At 40.5% G+C, this 18,006-nt stretch overlaps 1 protein-coding gene across 2 annotated transcripts in view; it reads left to right on the forward strand.

The window, feature by feature from the left end:
* TTC17 (tetratricopeptide repeat domain 17) overlaps positions 1-18,006 on the forward strand; it is a 125,997-nt gene that overhangs the window by 83,642 nt on the left and 24,349 nt on the right. For both annotated transcript variants that reach the window (XM_058688709.1, XM_058688710.1), the window contains 5 exons: positions 1,800-2,059; positions 2,503-2,656; positions 9,361-9,481; positions 11,646-11,805; positions 12,947-13,030. In XM_058688709.1, coding sequence (XP_058544692.1) covers positions 1,800-2,059; positions 2,503-2,656; positions 9,361-9,481; positions 11,646-11,805; positions 12,947-13,030 — 779 coding nt within the window. The remainder of the gene's footprint in view (positions 1-1,799; positions 2,060-2,502; positions 2,657-9,360; positions 9,482-11,645; positions 11,806-12,946; positions 13,031-18,006) is intronic.

An 18,006-nucleotide genomic window follows, 5' to 3' on the forward strand; every position in this document is an offset into this window, starting at 1 on the left:
ACAAGAAAAAAGTAGGAGCAGCAGATCCTCAAGAACCTCACAAACCAAATTATTCCTGAATTCCATTCGTTCATCCTACAACCGCACCTATTAAGTGTCAGGTACAATGTTGGACATTCAGGATATAGTAGCAAACAAGATAGAAACTGAAAAGTAGAACTCTTTGTCAACCCTACATTTATACTACTTGCTACATAATTTAGACAAGTTACCAACCATTTTTATCTGAATATCCCAAAGAAAATGCTTTTACAAACCCCTGTTTTACTTCATGCTTTTTTCAGAACTTCATTAATAATAATGATAATAATAATAAGCAATAAAAACCAGCAGATTGGTTCAAAAAACTAAAAGACACTTACCTGAAAGGAGAGCAGTATATTTCCAAGTCACTTGTTAAATGGAGAAGCGGTAAACTTTTTCAAGAAAGAATAACAGATTTCTAGTGGGATTCCCAGCCTGACAACAGACCTTCCTACTTTCCGGAATAGAAAGTGGGATGGAAGATAGAGATGCCACCAGAGTCAAGGTTGACACTGCAGACCTCATGTGAGTAGGGCTCAAAGCTTTACATTGCTTTTAGCCTTGTGGTCAGACATCTTTCTCACCCCACGCCTCCTCAGAGACTAATACTATACATTTCTCATGTGGGTTACTCACTATGGGTATAGGTCTGGTCAATATGGATATGAGATTCCTGACCTTGGCCTTATTAATACCATGTTCTAAATCACTGAACAAGCCAGAATTACCACCTAAGGTTATTGGGATAACTTAACCAGAATAACATAGACTGGCATTTTGTAAGCAATCAACCCCAAGCTCTCAGGTCGTCCGGTGACCTTACAAAAGGAGGCATTCCGTTTTATTTGTTTTTGTACCCTATCTATTTCCAGAAAGGAATGGAAATGGCTTTCATGGAGCACACAATATAAGAGTCAGCCATCAATTCAAAATAACAAAAGTTAAATACTAAGGTTTATTTATTTTTTTACAAAAGGAAAGCATTATGTTAAGAAACTCAGATGAATTTTTGCCCTGAGCTTTCTAGTTATCTAGGTACAGAGGGGAACCTATAGGGTTGTGTAACCTTTAATGTAGAACAGTGGACACACTGACTTCTCAGGAGAGAGAAGTTTTCTAGGCCATTGCACTGGGGAGCATCCATGGAAGTCTTTACGTAAGAAACTTGAGCAACATAACAAACAATGTCTTGATAACCATTTTACAAAAAAAAAAAAAAAATTACACTAGTTTATTATTATTTCTTATACATAGCCATTAGTGAAAATGGGACTCTGAAATGTGGAATTAGGATAATTTCCCATTAAATCATCATTCAGTTAAGGCAATTAGACTGTATGGCCTGGATATACGTCTATGATATTTCATATGCTATTTGAATAAAGCTTCAATAATCCCACCTATTCAATAAATAACATCATAACAAACTTCATCTTTGCCACCTGTGTCTTATATCTAAAGCAAGTTGGTCTTTTTTTTTTTTTAAATACGTATATAAAATAGCCATCCTCATGCTCACTAGTGACATATTCTATGCCTCTCAGGCATCTTGCTGCTGCTGTTGTTTTCATCCAGCCTTTTGACAAAGCTACACAACAAAGATGGTGTTTTATTATGAATTTTGAAGATGATGAATGGTATTTTTATTATGAGGGTGGGCTATAGAAGTTCCTCTAGGCAGGACCAAAACTTCTCAAAAAGCGAGGTTGGAGTCATTCAAGTACTTGAGTGAGTACTATCTAATTTTTAATAACATGTGGGCACTTGAATTTCAGGTACAGTGGTTGAGGAGAGCAATGGTTCTGATGAGATGGAGAATTCAGATGAAACAAAAATGTCTGAAGAGATACTGGCTCTGGTGGACGAATTTCAACAGGCATGGCCTCTGGAAGGCTTTGGGGGAGCACTGGAGATGAAAGGGCGGCGTCTAGACTTGCAGGGGATACGCGTACTGAAGAAGGGTCCCCAGGATGGAGTGGCCAGAAGCTCTTGCTATGGAGACTGCAGAAGTGAAGATGATGAAGCAACAGAATGGGTGAGGTTTGCCAACTCCATTCAGACCAAACTGTACCCCAGGGCTTGGTAGGGGTTTGCAAAGTGTGATGAAGCTCTTGGGGTGTGGCACTGCTTTATTCCACTCTCCAGTCAGCCTTCACACTGGCATCATGCTGCAAGAAGCATTTCACAGTACTTCTGTATTGCCAACTCTTTCAGGAGGCAGAGGGAGTGCAAGGGCGTCGAGCTGCACTCAAAGCCTGCAGACTTGGAACTGCCCAGTCAGGCATCTTAATTTTCAGTTTCCTTTATATGCCCTTCAGGGCTAAGTTATTTTGTTTATTTTACTAAACATTTTTCATTTATACCTTTAAGAATTAAACAGAAGGAGAGAATCCTCTCTAGCACAGGACTGGTTACTCTTAAAGCCACCAGTATTTGATAATTGGTCTAATTTGTCCCCAACATGTTTCCATTTTCCAGATCACATTCCAGGTCAAACGTGTAAAGAAACCCAAAGGAGAGCAGAAGAAAACCCCTGGCAAAAAGGTAGAACCAAATCAAGCAGAAAATGTGCATTGTTACCAATCAAACCTGGAGATCACTGGCCCAAAGGTAGCATCTCCTGGGCCACAAGGTAAATTTGAATGTACAGTATGCCAGTTTCTTTTTTCAGATTTCACTGTGTCAGTTCTCACTGAGAATGCGTTTGTGACTTGAAGGAGATCAGATGAGAAGGTAATGGGGCTAAGTGAACAAGAAACAAGACGTTGGTATAAAAAGTTTGTTTTGACATTTACTTGATTTTTTTACCCATTGGCTATTGGGCTTATATTCTTTTTGTTTTTTATTTTTTTAATGTTTGTTTATTATTTTTGAGAGAGAGAGAGAGAGAGACAGAGACAGAGCATAAGTGGGGCAAGGGCAGAGAGAGAGGGAGATACAGAATCTGAAGCAGGCTCCAGGCTCTGAGCTGTCAGCACAGAGCCCCATGTGGGGCTTGAACTCATGGACTGCAAGATCATGACCTGACCCAAAGTCAGACGCTTAACTGACTGAACCACCCAGGCGCCCCTGTTGGGCTTATATTCTTATCATCTTGAGCTTAAGTATCCTATTGATTCTTGATAGTCTAGTTTAATATGGGGATAATGATCACATCTATCTTACAGGGTGGTTGTGAGGACTATAGGAGTTATATGTATAAAGTGCTATAAATGAACTGGCCACATAAGGCTCGATGAATATTTATTTAAACATTTAATCTTTTTGTGTGTATCTCTTTTAAGTATTGGATAAATGCTTTGGAGCCACTCCCAGGAAAAATGCATATACATCAAAATTTGTCATATACTTTTAGGGTTCATAATTGTCCTGAAGTGCATCTCTGAACCCCAGGTTCAGGGCCATTGCCATGGGTCCACTTGACTTTCTTTTCCGGCAATGAAATAGTGGTGATCAAATGTCCTTTTAAAAAAAATTTTTTTAAGGATATTGTCACTGTCTTAGACATCAAAATCCAAGGTAACTTCATGAAAACATGTCTTATTTAATTTGGTGTACTTACCAACTGAAAGCAGAGGGCACATAATAAAATATAAAGAATGAGATCATGTTGGCTATATTCCAGAGTGAACTGTTACTTGTGAAAAATACTAAGGGCCCAGAAAGGACATCTTGTCATGACTGGAGTTGAAAACATGCAGTAGCTTTACTGTTTAAGGATGACAGTATGTGTGAACAAGTTACAGAAAGAAAGCAACACTTCCTCTACTAGGTCTGTCTTCTGTAACAAGAAAAGGGTGTTCAAAATGTAAAACATCATTATGGAAGTGAAAATTCCAATCAGTTATATAGTAAATGTAATGAAATCATAAAAGTAGAAAATTTAGGGAATAAAAAAGGAGGGGACACCTGGGTGGCTCACTTGGTTAAGCATCCGACTTCAGCTCAGATCACGATCTCATAGTTTCATGAGTTCAAGTCCCACGTTGGACTCTGTGCTGACGCTCAGAGCCTGGAGCCTGCGTCGGATTATGTGTCTAACTCTCTCTCTGTCCCTTCCTCGCTCGCTCGCTCTCTCTCTCACAAAAATATATTTTAAAAATTTTTTTACAAAAAATAGTAGAAAATTTAGGTGAATATATACTTTCAGGTGTAAAAGGACTTTCTAAGGCAGAGAGAAAAAGAAAAAATAATTCTGGCACCAGAAAACACCATAAAATACAAGGGCAAAGGACTGAAACAAATTATTTTTGCAGAATATTTGTATATCTTTTACATAATATGTGATAAGCAAAGGATATCAATATCATTTAAAGGGCAATTACAAATCAGTATGAAAAATACAGCATTTCTATAAGATGTACAAATATATAGATTGTTCAAATATACACACATAAGTTGGCGAGTGAACATGTTGGAAAATGTTCATCCTCACTAGCAATCAAAGATATGCAAACAAACAGCAACATTCCATCTTTGTTTATCAAACTGTCTTTAAATGTGCAATACACAGACTTAATGAAATGAATTTGGGGATCGTTTGACCATAGGTATCATAAAATTTAAAAATATACCAACAATTTTACTTCCAGTAATGTATCCCAGGTAAATCATCTTACAGGTGCCAAAGACAGAAGTACAAAGATTGACCTGAGTTGCTTATCATAATAAAAAATTGTAAACAAGCTAAATGTTAATTGCCTAAATAAATTACAGCATGTCGATGCTATGTACTGTGCAGCCAGGATGTTTGTAATTTAGTAAGTGAATGAACAAAAGCAGTTTATTAAATAGCATAGAGAATACTTTAATTTTTGTAAAATAGTAAATATACTATACTTTGACTACACTTGCTCACATTTCTGTATCTCTGCAATTGAGATGTATCTTACAATTGATATTTTAAATAATTGGCAGTGTTTCTCCCTTTTTTTTTTAATGTTTATTTTTGAGAGAGAGACCGTGTGCGAGTGGGGGAGGAGCAGAGAGAGAGAGGGAGGCACAGAATCCAAAGCAGGCTCCCCGCTGCAAGCTGTCAGCACAGAACCCGATGTGGGGCTTGGGCTCATGAACTGCGAGATCATGACCTGAGCCGACATTGGACGTTTAACTGACTGAGCCACCCAGGCGCCCCGTGTTTCTGTTTCTTAAACCATATAAAATAATGTACACATTACAGTTTATGACCTCATGGGTTTGATGAAAGAAACTAAAATAAACAAGTGCATAGAAATAAGTATAAGAGAGAATAAATACACCAAAATGTTGTGAGTGATCATCTCTGGGTGCTGATAGGGATATGGGTGATTTTTTATTTTCTTCTACATGCTTTTCCATTTTCTAAATATTTTATAATAAGCCTATGTTACTTGTACAAACAAAAAACTAAAAATTTCCTGTAAAAATGAAACTTTAAAGTTCAATATGGTTGAGATGCTAGGAAAACACTTAAGCAGTTTTAAATGGATTCAAGTGTGTAGGCCCAGGTAGTACATTGAATGTACTTGCAAATGACATCATGGAACTACTTAGTGTCACTAATGTGAAAAGTTCTAAAGCTTGGAAGAGATGCCAGACATCTAGAGAGGTTCATTATCCCAGTTTCCAAATAAATACGGATTCTCCTCACTACCAAGAGATAAGCTTCATGATAAATCCTGACAGAGTTCTAAAGCAAATTATAAAACAGTTTGTGAGCCCATGGGGAAAAGTGGAGATCAATAAGGACCACTGCAGATTTACTAAGAACTAGTAAAACTAATAATGCGTAACTAATTTTGTTTCCTTTTTTTGGCGAGGGCTACTAGACTGGAAGACCAGGGAGGTGCTATAAACACAGTGTAACTAGATTTCAGCAGCACATTTAACAGAGCCTCTTAGGATATTTCTGTGAACCAGATGGAGAGATGTGGGCTCAGAGGCTCCTCATTGCCTACAGAATAAAGTCCAAACTTCTTAGTGTGGTGTACAGGACCCTGTATAAGCCAGCCTCTCTCTACCCTTCATGCTGTTATTTTTCTAAACTAACCATGCTCTTATTTTACCACTTGCCTTGGCACGTGCTGTTCCCTCTGCCTGGAATGCCTTTCTGCCATCTCAGCAGTACTAAAATATTACTCATCCATAAACTTCAGACTCACATGCCATCCATTCCTTGGTACTTGTGCACAATTAGTTGCTCTCACCTGTTGTACCCTAAGGATTTGTTTCTGTTTACCTTCCTTGCTAGACTGTGAACTCAAGGACAGGCACCTTCTGTACTATTCCCCTCTGTACCCCTGGTGTCTCAACATGGTTCCCAGTCCCTTGTGATAGATGCTCAATAAATATTTTTCAAGTGAATTTCTAAACCATAAAAGAAAAATAAGCTTTATTGTGAAATTTATGGTTTAATTATTTCAGTTATTCATTTAAACAGGGTTCTTTTGAAATTCTTCCAAACTATTCTTTTCTGTTTTATTTAAATCTAAAGCCCTGCCTACACCTCAAACAGTATTCCGTTGTTGGTAAATTCCTACATTACAAAAAAAGTTATGTAGAACCAAAGTTCTCCTTCCTGTCCATTCATTCTATTGTAATTCCTCCAGAAGACCCCTTCCCCAACAAGACTTAGTTCTCTTCTTTTCTTGGCCGGTCAGTCTAAGTACAGATTCTGCACACACAAAGTACCTGTGAAGGGTATCCATTAACAGAGCTTTGAAAGCTCAGTATAGGGGCGCCTGGGTGGCTCAGTCAGTTAAGCGTCCGACTTTAGCTCAGGTCTTGATTTCATGGTTTGTGGGTTCAAGCCCCACATCAGGCTCTGTGCTCCAGCTCAGAGCCTGGAGCCTGCTTCAGATTCTGTGTCTCCCTCTCTCCTCCCCCGCTTGCAAGCTCCCTGTCTCTCTTTCTCTCTCTCTCAAAAATAAATAAACAAAAATAAAATCTTTAAAGCTCAGTATAGCTTTAAATGGCATGGTGATATCTCAGTGTGGTTTTGATTTGTATTTCCCTGATGAGGAGTGATGTTGAGCATCTTTTCATGTGTCTGTTGGCCATCTGGATGTCTTCTTTAGAAAAGTGTCTATTCATGTCTTCTGCCCATTTCTTCACTGGATTATTTGTTTTTTGGATGTGGAGTTTGGTGAGTTCTTTATAGATTTTGGATACTAGCCCTTTGTCCGATATGTCATTTGCAAATATCTTTTCCCATTCCGTTGGTTGCCTTTTAGTTTTGTTGATTGTTTCCTTTGCAGTGCAGAAGCTTTTTATCTTGATGAGGTCCCAATAGTTCATTTTTGCTTTTAATTCCCTTGCCTTTAGAGATGTGTCAAGTAAGAAATTGCTGTGGCTGAGGTCAGAGTGGTTTTTTCCTGCTTTCTCCTCTAGGGTTTTGATGGTTTCCTGTCTCACATTCAGGCCCTTCATCCATCTTGAGTTTATTTTTGTGAATGGTGTAACAAAGTGGTCTAGTTTCATTCTTCTGCATGTTGCTGTCCAGTTTTCCCAGCACCGTTTGTTAAAGAGACTGTCTTTTTTCCATTGGATACTGTTTCCTGCTTTGTCAAAGATTAGTTACCCATACATTTGTGGGTCCAGTTCTGGGGTCTCTATTCCATTCCATTGGTCTATGTGTCTGTTTTTGTGCCAAGACCATACTGTCTTGATGATTACAGCTTTGTAGTAGAGGCTAAAGTTTGGGATTGTGATGCCTCCTGCTTTGGTCTTCTTCAATATTACTTTGGCTATTCAGGGTCTTTTTGGTTCCATACAGATTTTAGGATTGTTTGTTCTAGCTTTGAGAAGAATGCCGGTATCATACCGGTCAGAGTGGCTAAAACGAACAAATCAGGAAACTATAGATGCTGGTGAGGATGTGGAGAAACGGGAACTCTCTTGCACTGTTGGTGGAAATGCAAACTGGTGCAGCTGCTCTGGAAAACAGTGTGGAGGTTCCTCAAAAAATTAAAAATAGAACTACCCTATGACCCAGCAATAGCACTGCTAGGAATTTACCCAAGGGATACAGGAGTGCTGATGCATAGGGGCACGTGAACCCCGATGTTTATAGGAGCACTTTCAACAACAGCCAAATTATGGAAAGAGCCTAAATGTCCATCACTTGATGAATGGATAAAGAAGATGTGGTTTATATATACAATGGAATACTACTTGGCAGTGAGAAAGAGTGAAATCATGCCATTTGCAGAAATGTGGATGGGACTGGAGGGTATTATGCTAAGTGAAATAAGTCACTTTCTCACATCTGGAGAAAGTTAACAGAAGACCATGAGGAGAAAAAAAAATTATAGAGAGGGAGGGAGACAAACCATAAGAGACCCTTAAATACTGAGAACAAACTGCGGGTTTGGGGGGTGGGGGAGAGAGGAAAGTGGGTGATGGACATTGAGGAGGGCACCTGTTGGGATGAGCACTGGGTGTTGTATAGAAACCAATTTGACAATAAATTAATTTCATAAAGAAATAAATAATATAAATAAATAAATAAATAAATAGCTAGCTGGCATGGTGATTGGGAGCATACATGTTAGACTCAAGCAGACCTGGATCTGGATCCTAGCTCTGCCATCTACTAGCCTGGTCACCTTGGGCAAGTCACTTGATCTCTCTGTGCCTCCATTTTCTCATCTGAGAAATGAGGACTGAAACCTGCCTTAGCAGAATGTGGATGTAGAGCACTTAGCACAGGGCCTGAACACATAGTAAGTGCTCTGGAAATAAATGATAACTTCTCATCATCGCATTATTCTCCATCTGCTGCTGTTCTTTACAACTGTGGTTCTCTACCAAGAGTGATTTTGTCTTCCCAAGGGGCATTTGCCAGTCCCCGGAGACATTTTCATCGTCACATGTTGGGGAGGGTGCTACTGGGCTTTATAGAGTAGAAGCCAGGGGTGGTACTAAACATCCTCCAGTGCACAGGACAGTCCCCAGCAGAGCTCTGTCCAGCCTACAGTGTCAGTAGTGCCAGATGGAGAAACCCGGCTTTAGCGATAAATACTTCTCCTAAGTTGTAGTTGTCTTTATAAAACAAAAATGTAGAAGAGTAAAACTGAAATTTGGTGAAATGTATTCTTAGCTCTTATCTCATGTTGATCAGTCTTAAATCCAGTGAAAGACTCGTTTAATTTTACTTCATCACCTGTCTTTGAGAACAAGACTTAACTCACTTGATCTTTATAGTCCCTTTGCCGTGCGTGACAAGATTTTCATTCTCTAAAAGAATGACTGGCACCTCCAATGACACCAGCCGGGGTGAAGTAATCACCGGGCAGAAGACACTGTGGGTTCTGTTTGGTTCTAGTTGTGTCAAGTGATGCCATGCTTTCCTTCTAGGGAAAAAGCGTGACTACCAGAGTCTGGGATGGCCCAGCCCGGACGAGTGCCTCAAACTCCGCTGGGTAGAGCTGACTGCCATCGTGAGCACCTGGCTCGCAGTTTCTTCAAAAAACATTGAGTGAGTATCTTAAACTGCTTCATCCTTCAAGGCGTTTGTGTACCGGTGAACCCACTGAGCCTCCGTTGACTACAGGGGTGCCCTTCTTTGTCAGCAACTATTTGAAGAGTAGTCCTTTTTAGGGTTGGTGGTTCTGAGGAGCACTGTTGCTGACCACAGGCCGCAGATGGACTCAGCCCATTTTGCTGAGACAGTGAACATGCCCTCTCTTCTTAGTGCCTTCATCCGTACTTTGTAAGCCCCCCAGAAGTTTTTATGACTTACTTAGGTTGAGTTGAAGACTGGATCCCTCTTTATAGAAAACCCTGTGTTCTCTCACTGACATAATGCACTTAAAGAGGGAGCCAGAGCACATCCAGATTTACAAACATCTACCAAGACACAAGCTGAACAAGGTTGCCTCTCTGATAACTGCTTTTGCCTCCTTGAATGCTCATTCTCTTTTGCTGGCCCTTTTCCTACCGCTTAAGTGTTGGAGTTCCCCAACATTTGCCTCTAAGCCTTCTTTTCTTAGAATCTCTCCTGGTCAGACTGACGTACTCACAGAACTTTTGTCACCACCAATATATTGACCGCTCTTGAATTGGAATATCCAGACCCGATTTTTCTTCACATTCCTCAATCCATAGGAATTTACCCAGTTGTCTACCTGTCCCCTCTGCCTAGATACCTCTGAGACACCACAAGCTTAAGAAAACCAAACTCATAATTTTCTTGTCCACTCTCCTTGCAAAAAACCATTGTTCTGTGTGTTTTCTGTTTCTTATTCTTAGTAAATAGCTCCAGCAGTGCTTAAGCCAGAAACCTGGGAGTCATCCTTAACCATTCCTCTCCCTTCACCCTCGGATCCAGTCTATTACCCATTCTTACCACTTTCACCTTCTGAGTATTTTTCAAAGCCATCAGCTTTTCTCTGTCTCCATTGCTGCCCCTTTAAACGAGATCACTGTCATCTCCACTTGGATTCACTCAGTAGCCTACTAGCTGGTCTTTGGGCTTTATTCACTCTTGACTCTGTTCAGCCCCTTCTCTCTACGGGAATCTGTACAGAATCCTTCCTCAAAGACAAGTCAAATAATTCTTAAAATGCTCTAGTAACTTCTTATTGCTCTTTACCATTCTTTGCAAAGCCCTTGGTGATCTGCTGCTACATGTCTTTCCATCCTCAACTCCACCCTCCCTCTTGTCAGGCCCTTCACACATGGTGTCCCTTTGCATGTGGTGATGTTCTCACCACCTTCTTCCTGCATGATTCGTTCACACTCATCCTCCTGGCCTTGACTTAAATCTTCCTCAGGGAATCTTGCACTAACCAGCTCCTTCCTCCATCAGCAGAGAAGAAATTATAACCCCCTGTTGCATACTGACACTGTACCATGTTTTCATCTTCTGTAACATCTGTAATAATTCAGTCACTCGTGAGACCACGAACACCATAACAACAGGGATTGGGTATGTCTTGTCAATTATTATAGCTCTGATGTGTGACATGTAGTAGACCCTGAATAAATAATGAGTGAGTGTTTGCCTAATATGTATTAAACCTTTTAAATAGCTAGAAATAAAATTTTGGAATGCCAACTTGCCATATCAGCATATACATGATAACGTATAACATTTAGCCTGTTAGGAAAATGACCACTTTGGGACTACAAAGGGAGGTACATCTTGTGCATTTATATATTGAACAGTTATATCTGTGTAAAATTTACTATCTGAACTTTAGGTAACTTTTTCTGTGGGAAATGCTTCTGTGCATAAAGAGAAAATAAAAGGAACCACTTGCGGGCAGTTGTCGCTGTCTATATCCTAAAAAAAGAAATCCCAGAATAAAACCTGTCTGGTTTAAAACTTCCCCAGGAGAAAAAGTGGCCAATGGTGGTGACCAAACCAGACGCTATGGTCCCTAGAAAGGACCCAGCTTGAGTAGATCGGGAAATCAACGGAGTTTAGGACTCAGATTCCAGCACTGCTCCTATTGCTGAGCACTGGAGTCCTTGCACCTGTAAAATGAGAGATCAGACTTCTGAGGTCTCTTCAGTCTGAGATTCTGTGGTTCCAGAAAGTCCGGGTAACACATTGAAGTTACAATCAGCTGATTAATATTTTTGCTCCCCACCCACTCAGATTTTCCCTGGCTAATGTGGTAATCTCCCTTTTTCAGCATCACAGAACACATAGACTTTGCCACTCCGATACAGCAGCCAGCGATGGAGCCTCTTTGCAATGGCAATCTTCCTACAAGCATGCACACCCTGGACCACTTGCAAGGGGTCTCCAACCGGGCCAGCCTGCACTACACGGGTGAGAGCCAGTTAACAGAGGTGAGTGCTCAGCTCTCTTCAGCCCATCTGTAGTTTTTGGCCCCACAATTACGATAGCAGAAAACTCAGTGGCCAGGCCATATTTTTTTGCCTTTTTTTAGCCGGCTGTCATCTGGGTGGCTTTAGGCCACGCCTGATTTCTTTCAGGCCCTGGAATTGAGCTAATACCTTTTTTTAATGACCAGAGACGTTAATTCTGATTTATTCTTCGAGGTAGGAAACATTCTGCTTGCCACCAGAGAGAGGCTTTTGTAAGAAATGTTAAGGTCAGCTTATTCTCCTGCTGGCATTCTCAAGAAGGAAAGGAAGGCGAGTACAGCTATCATATACCTAGCAAACAGTACACCAAGAAGAGAAATTGGAGAAACATAGCACAAATGTCCAAGAATAGAGGATTTGTTAAAGAAATGTTATATAGATATAAGATAGTATACAGTGGAGCTGCCAAGAAAAATGTAGAAATACATTTACTGGCATGAAGAAATCTCCAGACTACGTGACAATGTGGATTGCAATGTACAGTATGACCCTATATTCTGTGAGAGATGTAATATGTGCATACACATGTTATTTCAGAAAAATATCTGAAAGATACATATAAAGATATTAAGGGGCACCTGGGTGGCTCAGTCGGTTGGGCGTCCGACTTCAGCTCAGGTCATGATCTCATGGCTTGTGAGTTCAAACCCCGTGTCAGGCTCTATGCTGACAGCTCCGAGCCTGGAGCCTGCTTCAGATTCTGTGTCTCCCTCTCTCTCTGCCCCTCCCCTGCTCATGCTCTATCTCTTGCTGTCTCAAAAATAAATAAAAATATTTTTAAAAAATTTTTAAAAAAAGATACTAACAGTGGTTGCCCCTGGGTGACAGAATTATAGACAGTTTTTTTCTTTATTTACTGTTTTCCAGCGTTGCTGTAATGAATGTGCTGTACATGTCTGTAGTTTCTGTTAAGTGGGAGGGGAATAAGGAACAGTACAGTGGTTTACACATGTCTTCCATAAAATGCCTTACCAGCAGGGCCGCAGCGTGTACCCCAGAGCAACAGTTTGGTTTCGTGCTGTAGTGCCCAACTCAGCATCAGCAGTATCACTCGATCCTGCTCCTTTTCGTTGCTGTAACCTGCCATTTTCCCTTACACCAGGTATTGCAAAATCTTGGCAAAGACCAATATCCACAGCAGTCACTTGAACAAATCGGCACCCGAATTGCCAAAGTTTTGGAAAAGGTAAGTCACCCTGTAGGAAAGCTGGAAACTGCTGCCCACCTTCTAACTTTCCTAGATTATTTGTCACCAAGTGGCTCTAACCTCTTCTGTTAGTTACCCAGCACTTACCAGCTAAAGGGACAACGTGAAATAATCCCACACTGAATGTTTCCATTACTTTTTCCATCACTTGGTTGGTACTCTTTTTTGCTGCTTTGCTTACCTTCTGTGGTGAAGCCTACCTTATCCGTTTTGTCTCCTTTACTCCAGCACGGGTACAGAGGTGGTGGTACTGGGAGCCATGGAATCTCGGTAGATGATATAAGTCAGGTGTTCTTCTGGTGGTGAAGAATATTTAGCATTCCAGATTGTGGATGGGAAACACAACTTTAAATATCTTCTTCTCTTGAAATCATGAAACAAAATATCTGCAAAACTACATTTTCATAGAGCCTGCAGAATATATAACAGAGTTTCTAAGACCATTCATCTGTTTCTGTGTGATATTTATGTGAAGAGTTTTTTGTAATTAAAATTAATTACTTTGTGGTTAGGTGTCTCTCCATATAATGTTAAAGTGGTAGTATAGTGATTGAGAGAATCAACCCCGCTTCCAGCATGACACTGAAGTATGGTAGGAATAGGGCAATCGCGTCAGTTTTAAAGAGAGGAAATGGGAAAGGCATTGCAGTCGCTGTTCCCTCTCGATTCTGAAATCCACCTGGCCATATGTCACCAGTTCCCCTGATTACATGCATTACAAGGAATATTCCTTGATTATGACCCATCTGGGTTTGGTTCCCTAATCTCTTTCTCAGCTCTTGACCCTTCTCTCTGAGCAGCGTGTCCTTTTCCATAAGGAAGGCCTCTGTTTGCAGCCGAAGAGCAATGTCGGCTTGCTTCCCCCCATCTTTCTCCCTCTTAGTCCAGACTGGCGCAACGCCTTTAAAACAACTTTGTAGACCTTCACATTGTAAGTCACTCCATCACACAGAACCCACACTTCAAATCTCTTCAAGAAGTTCCTGTCTACCTTGGATATGAGCCCAGGACATAAATACTCTTAAGACTTCTAGACGCCTTTTGTCCGAGAGAGTCTTCTGAGGCTTACATCTAGACTTAACATCCTTCTGAGGCAGGAGTAACAAAGGGTCCTACTGCCATGCTTTTGATTTGAGCTTGACCCTGAGGCCATAGTTTCACTGGTAACATTCTGGATTTTTAATTATTTATTTTTTTTAGGTTCTTTAAAACCTCATGCTGATTGGAGAAGCTGGCAATTGAGAAAGTTTCATTTTCTAACCCTGCAAGTCCCAGCATGAAAGCATTTTTTTTCTAAATTCTGCTTGAAAACTGTACTGTTTCTTGTTTAAGTTCTCTCTTTTAATATCTTACTATAGAGGATTTTTCAAAAACTCTTTGTCCTTTTCGGTATTATTCTTGGAAGTCTTCCTAGCCAGATCCACAACTCTGTGAGGTATTTTATTTATATTCCAAGAAACAGCCTCACCATTTGTTTTGCCAGTAGATGAGCCTGCCCCTTCTCCAGCCTCCAACCGCGATGGCCTCCATGCTTGTCCAGTCTCACTGCTGCGCTAAGCAGACGTACTCAACCCATTCCAGAGCTAACGCCATAGGCTCCGAGTTTCTGTTATGGCAACACTCCATTCTGGATACCAGACACTATTTCAGTTACCCATTTCTACCTCAGAGACCACCCCAAAATCTACTGGCTTTAAACAAAACTTATTTGCTCATGATTGTGTAGTCTGAGCTGGACTCAGCTGGGCATTTCTTCCGGTCTCACTTGGAGTCGTTCACGCAATTGCAAGACATGTGGAAACTCATCTGGGGCTGGCCACCAGAAGGTTCTACTCATATGTCTGATCCATCAGCTGGAGTGGTTGGAATAGCTGGGGCACAGTCTCTCCAGCTGGGTAGATGGGCCTTTTTGCAAGGGGGCTCAGCACTCCACAAGCCTGAGAGCAGACGCACACAGGCCTCTTAGAGCCTGTGCAGGGAAACAGAACTGCTGTGGCACCACTTCTTTCCAAGCAGGTGTAGGGCCTGCTCAAAATCAAAGGCAGGGGAACGTCCTCCCTCTGCTAGCAGTGACAGCGCACAGCCTGCCTTTAAAGCACCATGGGTCCCTCCAGAGGAGCAACGAGACTGACGGCATCTCCCCAGGGATGGTAGAATCCAGAAGCCAGTGTAACAACATGTTTAAAACTAGAAGGAAAAAACTGCAAGCCTTGAATTTTATACCAGCGAAAACATCCTTCCGATATTAAGGAAGAAACGGAAGAGACAAAAACTCAGAGAATTTGGCACCAGTGGGCCTGCACTGAAATAATAATTAAAGAAAGTTCTCAGGAAAATATCCCAGTTAGAATTATCGACATGCAAGAAGGAAGGAAGAACACCAGGACGGTAGCTGTACAAAATAATAACCCCAAAACCCTGAGGCGCTTTACTTTTCTATATAACTAAAATCCATGGTAACAATAACAAATTATGGGAGCGATGGAAATGGAGTTTAAATGTTCTAAGGTTTAATTGGTATCAGCCAAGTACTAAAAGTAATAATTTGCATTGGTCTGTGATAAGTAAGAATGCAGTTTTAGGCTCTAGGCTAACTACTAACAGTGGTTTGGAAATGTAATTTAATAGATGGGAAATAGAATAATAAAAAACATTTGATTAATCTATAGAAAGTCAGAAAAGGAGAGGCACATAAAAGTAGACACAAATGGTAAAATAGTAAGTATAGACCCAAGTATATACGTAGTTGGGCAAAAAAGATTATATAATTTGAGCATTTAGTATGGAATGGTTTTTTTTAATCCAGCTATATGCAGCTTATAAGAGAAGCACTTTAAATATTAGGTACAAAAGTGTTGAAGTGTAAAGATGGAAAATAATATACCATGCAAACAAAAAAAAAGCTAAAAGACAGGTGATATAGCTGCCCTCTTATCAGAAAAAATAGTATGGGGCGCCTTGGCGGCTCAGTTGGTTGAACATCCAACTTCAGCTCAGGTCATTATCTTGCATTTGTGAGTTTGAGCCCCACATTGGGCTCTGTGCTCACAGCTCACAGCCTAGAGCTTTGGATTCTGTGTCTCCCTCTCTCTCTGTACCTGCCCTGCTCACACACTGCCTCTCTCTCTCAAAAACTAAAACTTTTAAAAAAATTTGGGGGTTTTAAATGAGAAGAAAAAAGTCAAGTTTGAAGCAGGAAGCACTACTAGCATTAGAAGGCCTAAAATGAGGGACGCCTGGGTGGATCAGTTGGTTAGGCACCTGACTTCAGCTCAGGTCATGATCTCATGGTTTGTGAGTTTGAGCCCTGCATCGGCCTCTGTGCTGACAACCTGGAGCCTGCTTCGGATTCTGTCTCCTTCTCTCTCTGCCCCTCCCCCACTTGCACTCTGTTTCTCTCTCTCTCTCTCAAAAGTAAATAAACATTTAGAAAAGAAAGGCCTAAAATGAAAAAGATCAGTAATGACAAATGTTGAAGATGGTATAGAGCAACCAGAACTCTCTTATGTTGCTCATTAGAATATAACATAGTACAGTCATTTTCAAGATCATTTGGTAGTCTGTTAAAAAGTTAAGCATATATGATCCAGGAACTTTACCACTAGATGTTTATTAAAGAAACACGAATGTATATGTCCACAAAATGCTTGTTAAAAAACATTCACAGCAGATTTATTCATAACAGCCAAAAAACAATGATGTGCCAACCAATAGAATGGATGAACAATGGTGTATTTACACAGTGGATATTAATTATACTAATGGATTCAAGAAAGATCCAGCATCCATATTGACGAATCTCAAATTCATTTTATGCTAATAAAAGAAATTGGACACAAAAAAAGTGCATAGTGTATGATCCCAACTATATGAATTTCTAGAACAGGCAAAAGTCACCTATGGTGATAAAAATAAGATCAGCGGTGGCTTTGGGGGGGAAGGGGATGACTGAGAAGCAGCTTGAAAGGACTTTCTGTAGTGTTGGAAATTTTCTCTGTGTTTAGTAGTCAAAAATGAACGTTTTACTTAAGATCTGAGCATTTCTCTCTATGTAAATAAAATCTATTTTTAAAAATGAAGGTTAAATAAAGATTTTAGACCACCAGAAACTGAGAGATGTACGTTACCAACAGACTTGCACTAAAACTCACTAAAGGAATTTCTTCAGGCAGAAAGAAAACTATCCCAGATGCAAACAGGAAAGAACAAAGAGCAAGAGAAAGTGTAAATATTAAATACAAATGGGTATGACTGTACAAAATAATAACAGTAGTATCTTCCGATAGGAAACTATAACATTGTTAGTCGTGTACCTCCAGAGTGAGCCCTCCCTTAGGCCAGGGACCATTCTCTGCCCACCACCCTTTCCTGCCAGGTGACAGTTCAGATGCAAGGGAACAAGTCAAATGATGTATTGTGGGAATTATCCTGGCTTAGATGTCCCAAATTCCATATGAAAACCAGTATCTTTTGTGATAGTCCCTTGAACACAGAGTCCTGGAAAGGGCATAGCTATTTATAAGAACCACAGCACTTGGAAGCTCCAAACTGGCTTTCCATGAGGTGTTTATAGTTTATTTCCAGTCCTCCTAGTCCACATACAATTTACCAACTGAGGTCATTTTTACTAAAAGCTATCTTGCCTGGTAATGGCTAACATTCCCCCCTTATTAGGTTTTCAGGGAAATAGAGCTAGAAGGTTGATCTAGTAACCACTTCCATTGTGGGCTCACAGACCAACGTCCATGACCTTGAGTTACTAACTTAAATAAAATAACTCTCAGACTTTAGAGTACATTAGAATCACCTCATTGCTGAGCTTCCTGATTTAGTGGGACTAGGATCGCCTGAGGATGTACATTTCTAGAAAGCTCCTGGGTGATACTCCTGGTATGAATATCACATTTTGAAACCACTGCCTTAGAAAATGGCAGCGATGACAAAGCAGAATGCCC

The sequence above is a fragment of the Neofelis nebulosa genome, chromosome 10 (genome assembly GCF_028018385.1).
Source record: "Neofelis nebulosa isolate mNeoNeb1 chromosome 10, mNeoNeb1.pri, whole genome shotgun sequence".
Lineage (NCBI taxonomy): Eukaryota > Metazoa > Chordata > Mammalia > Carnivora > Felidae > Neofelis > Neofelis nebulosa.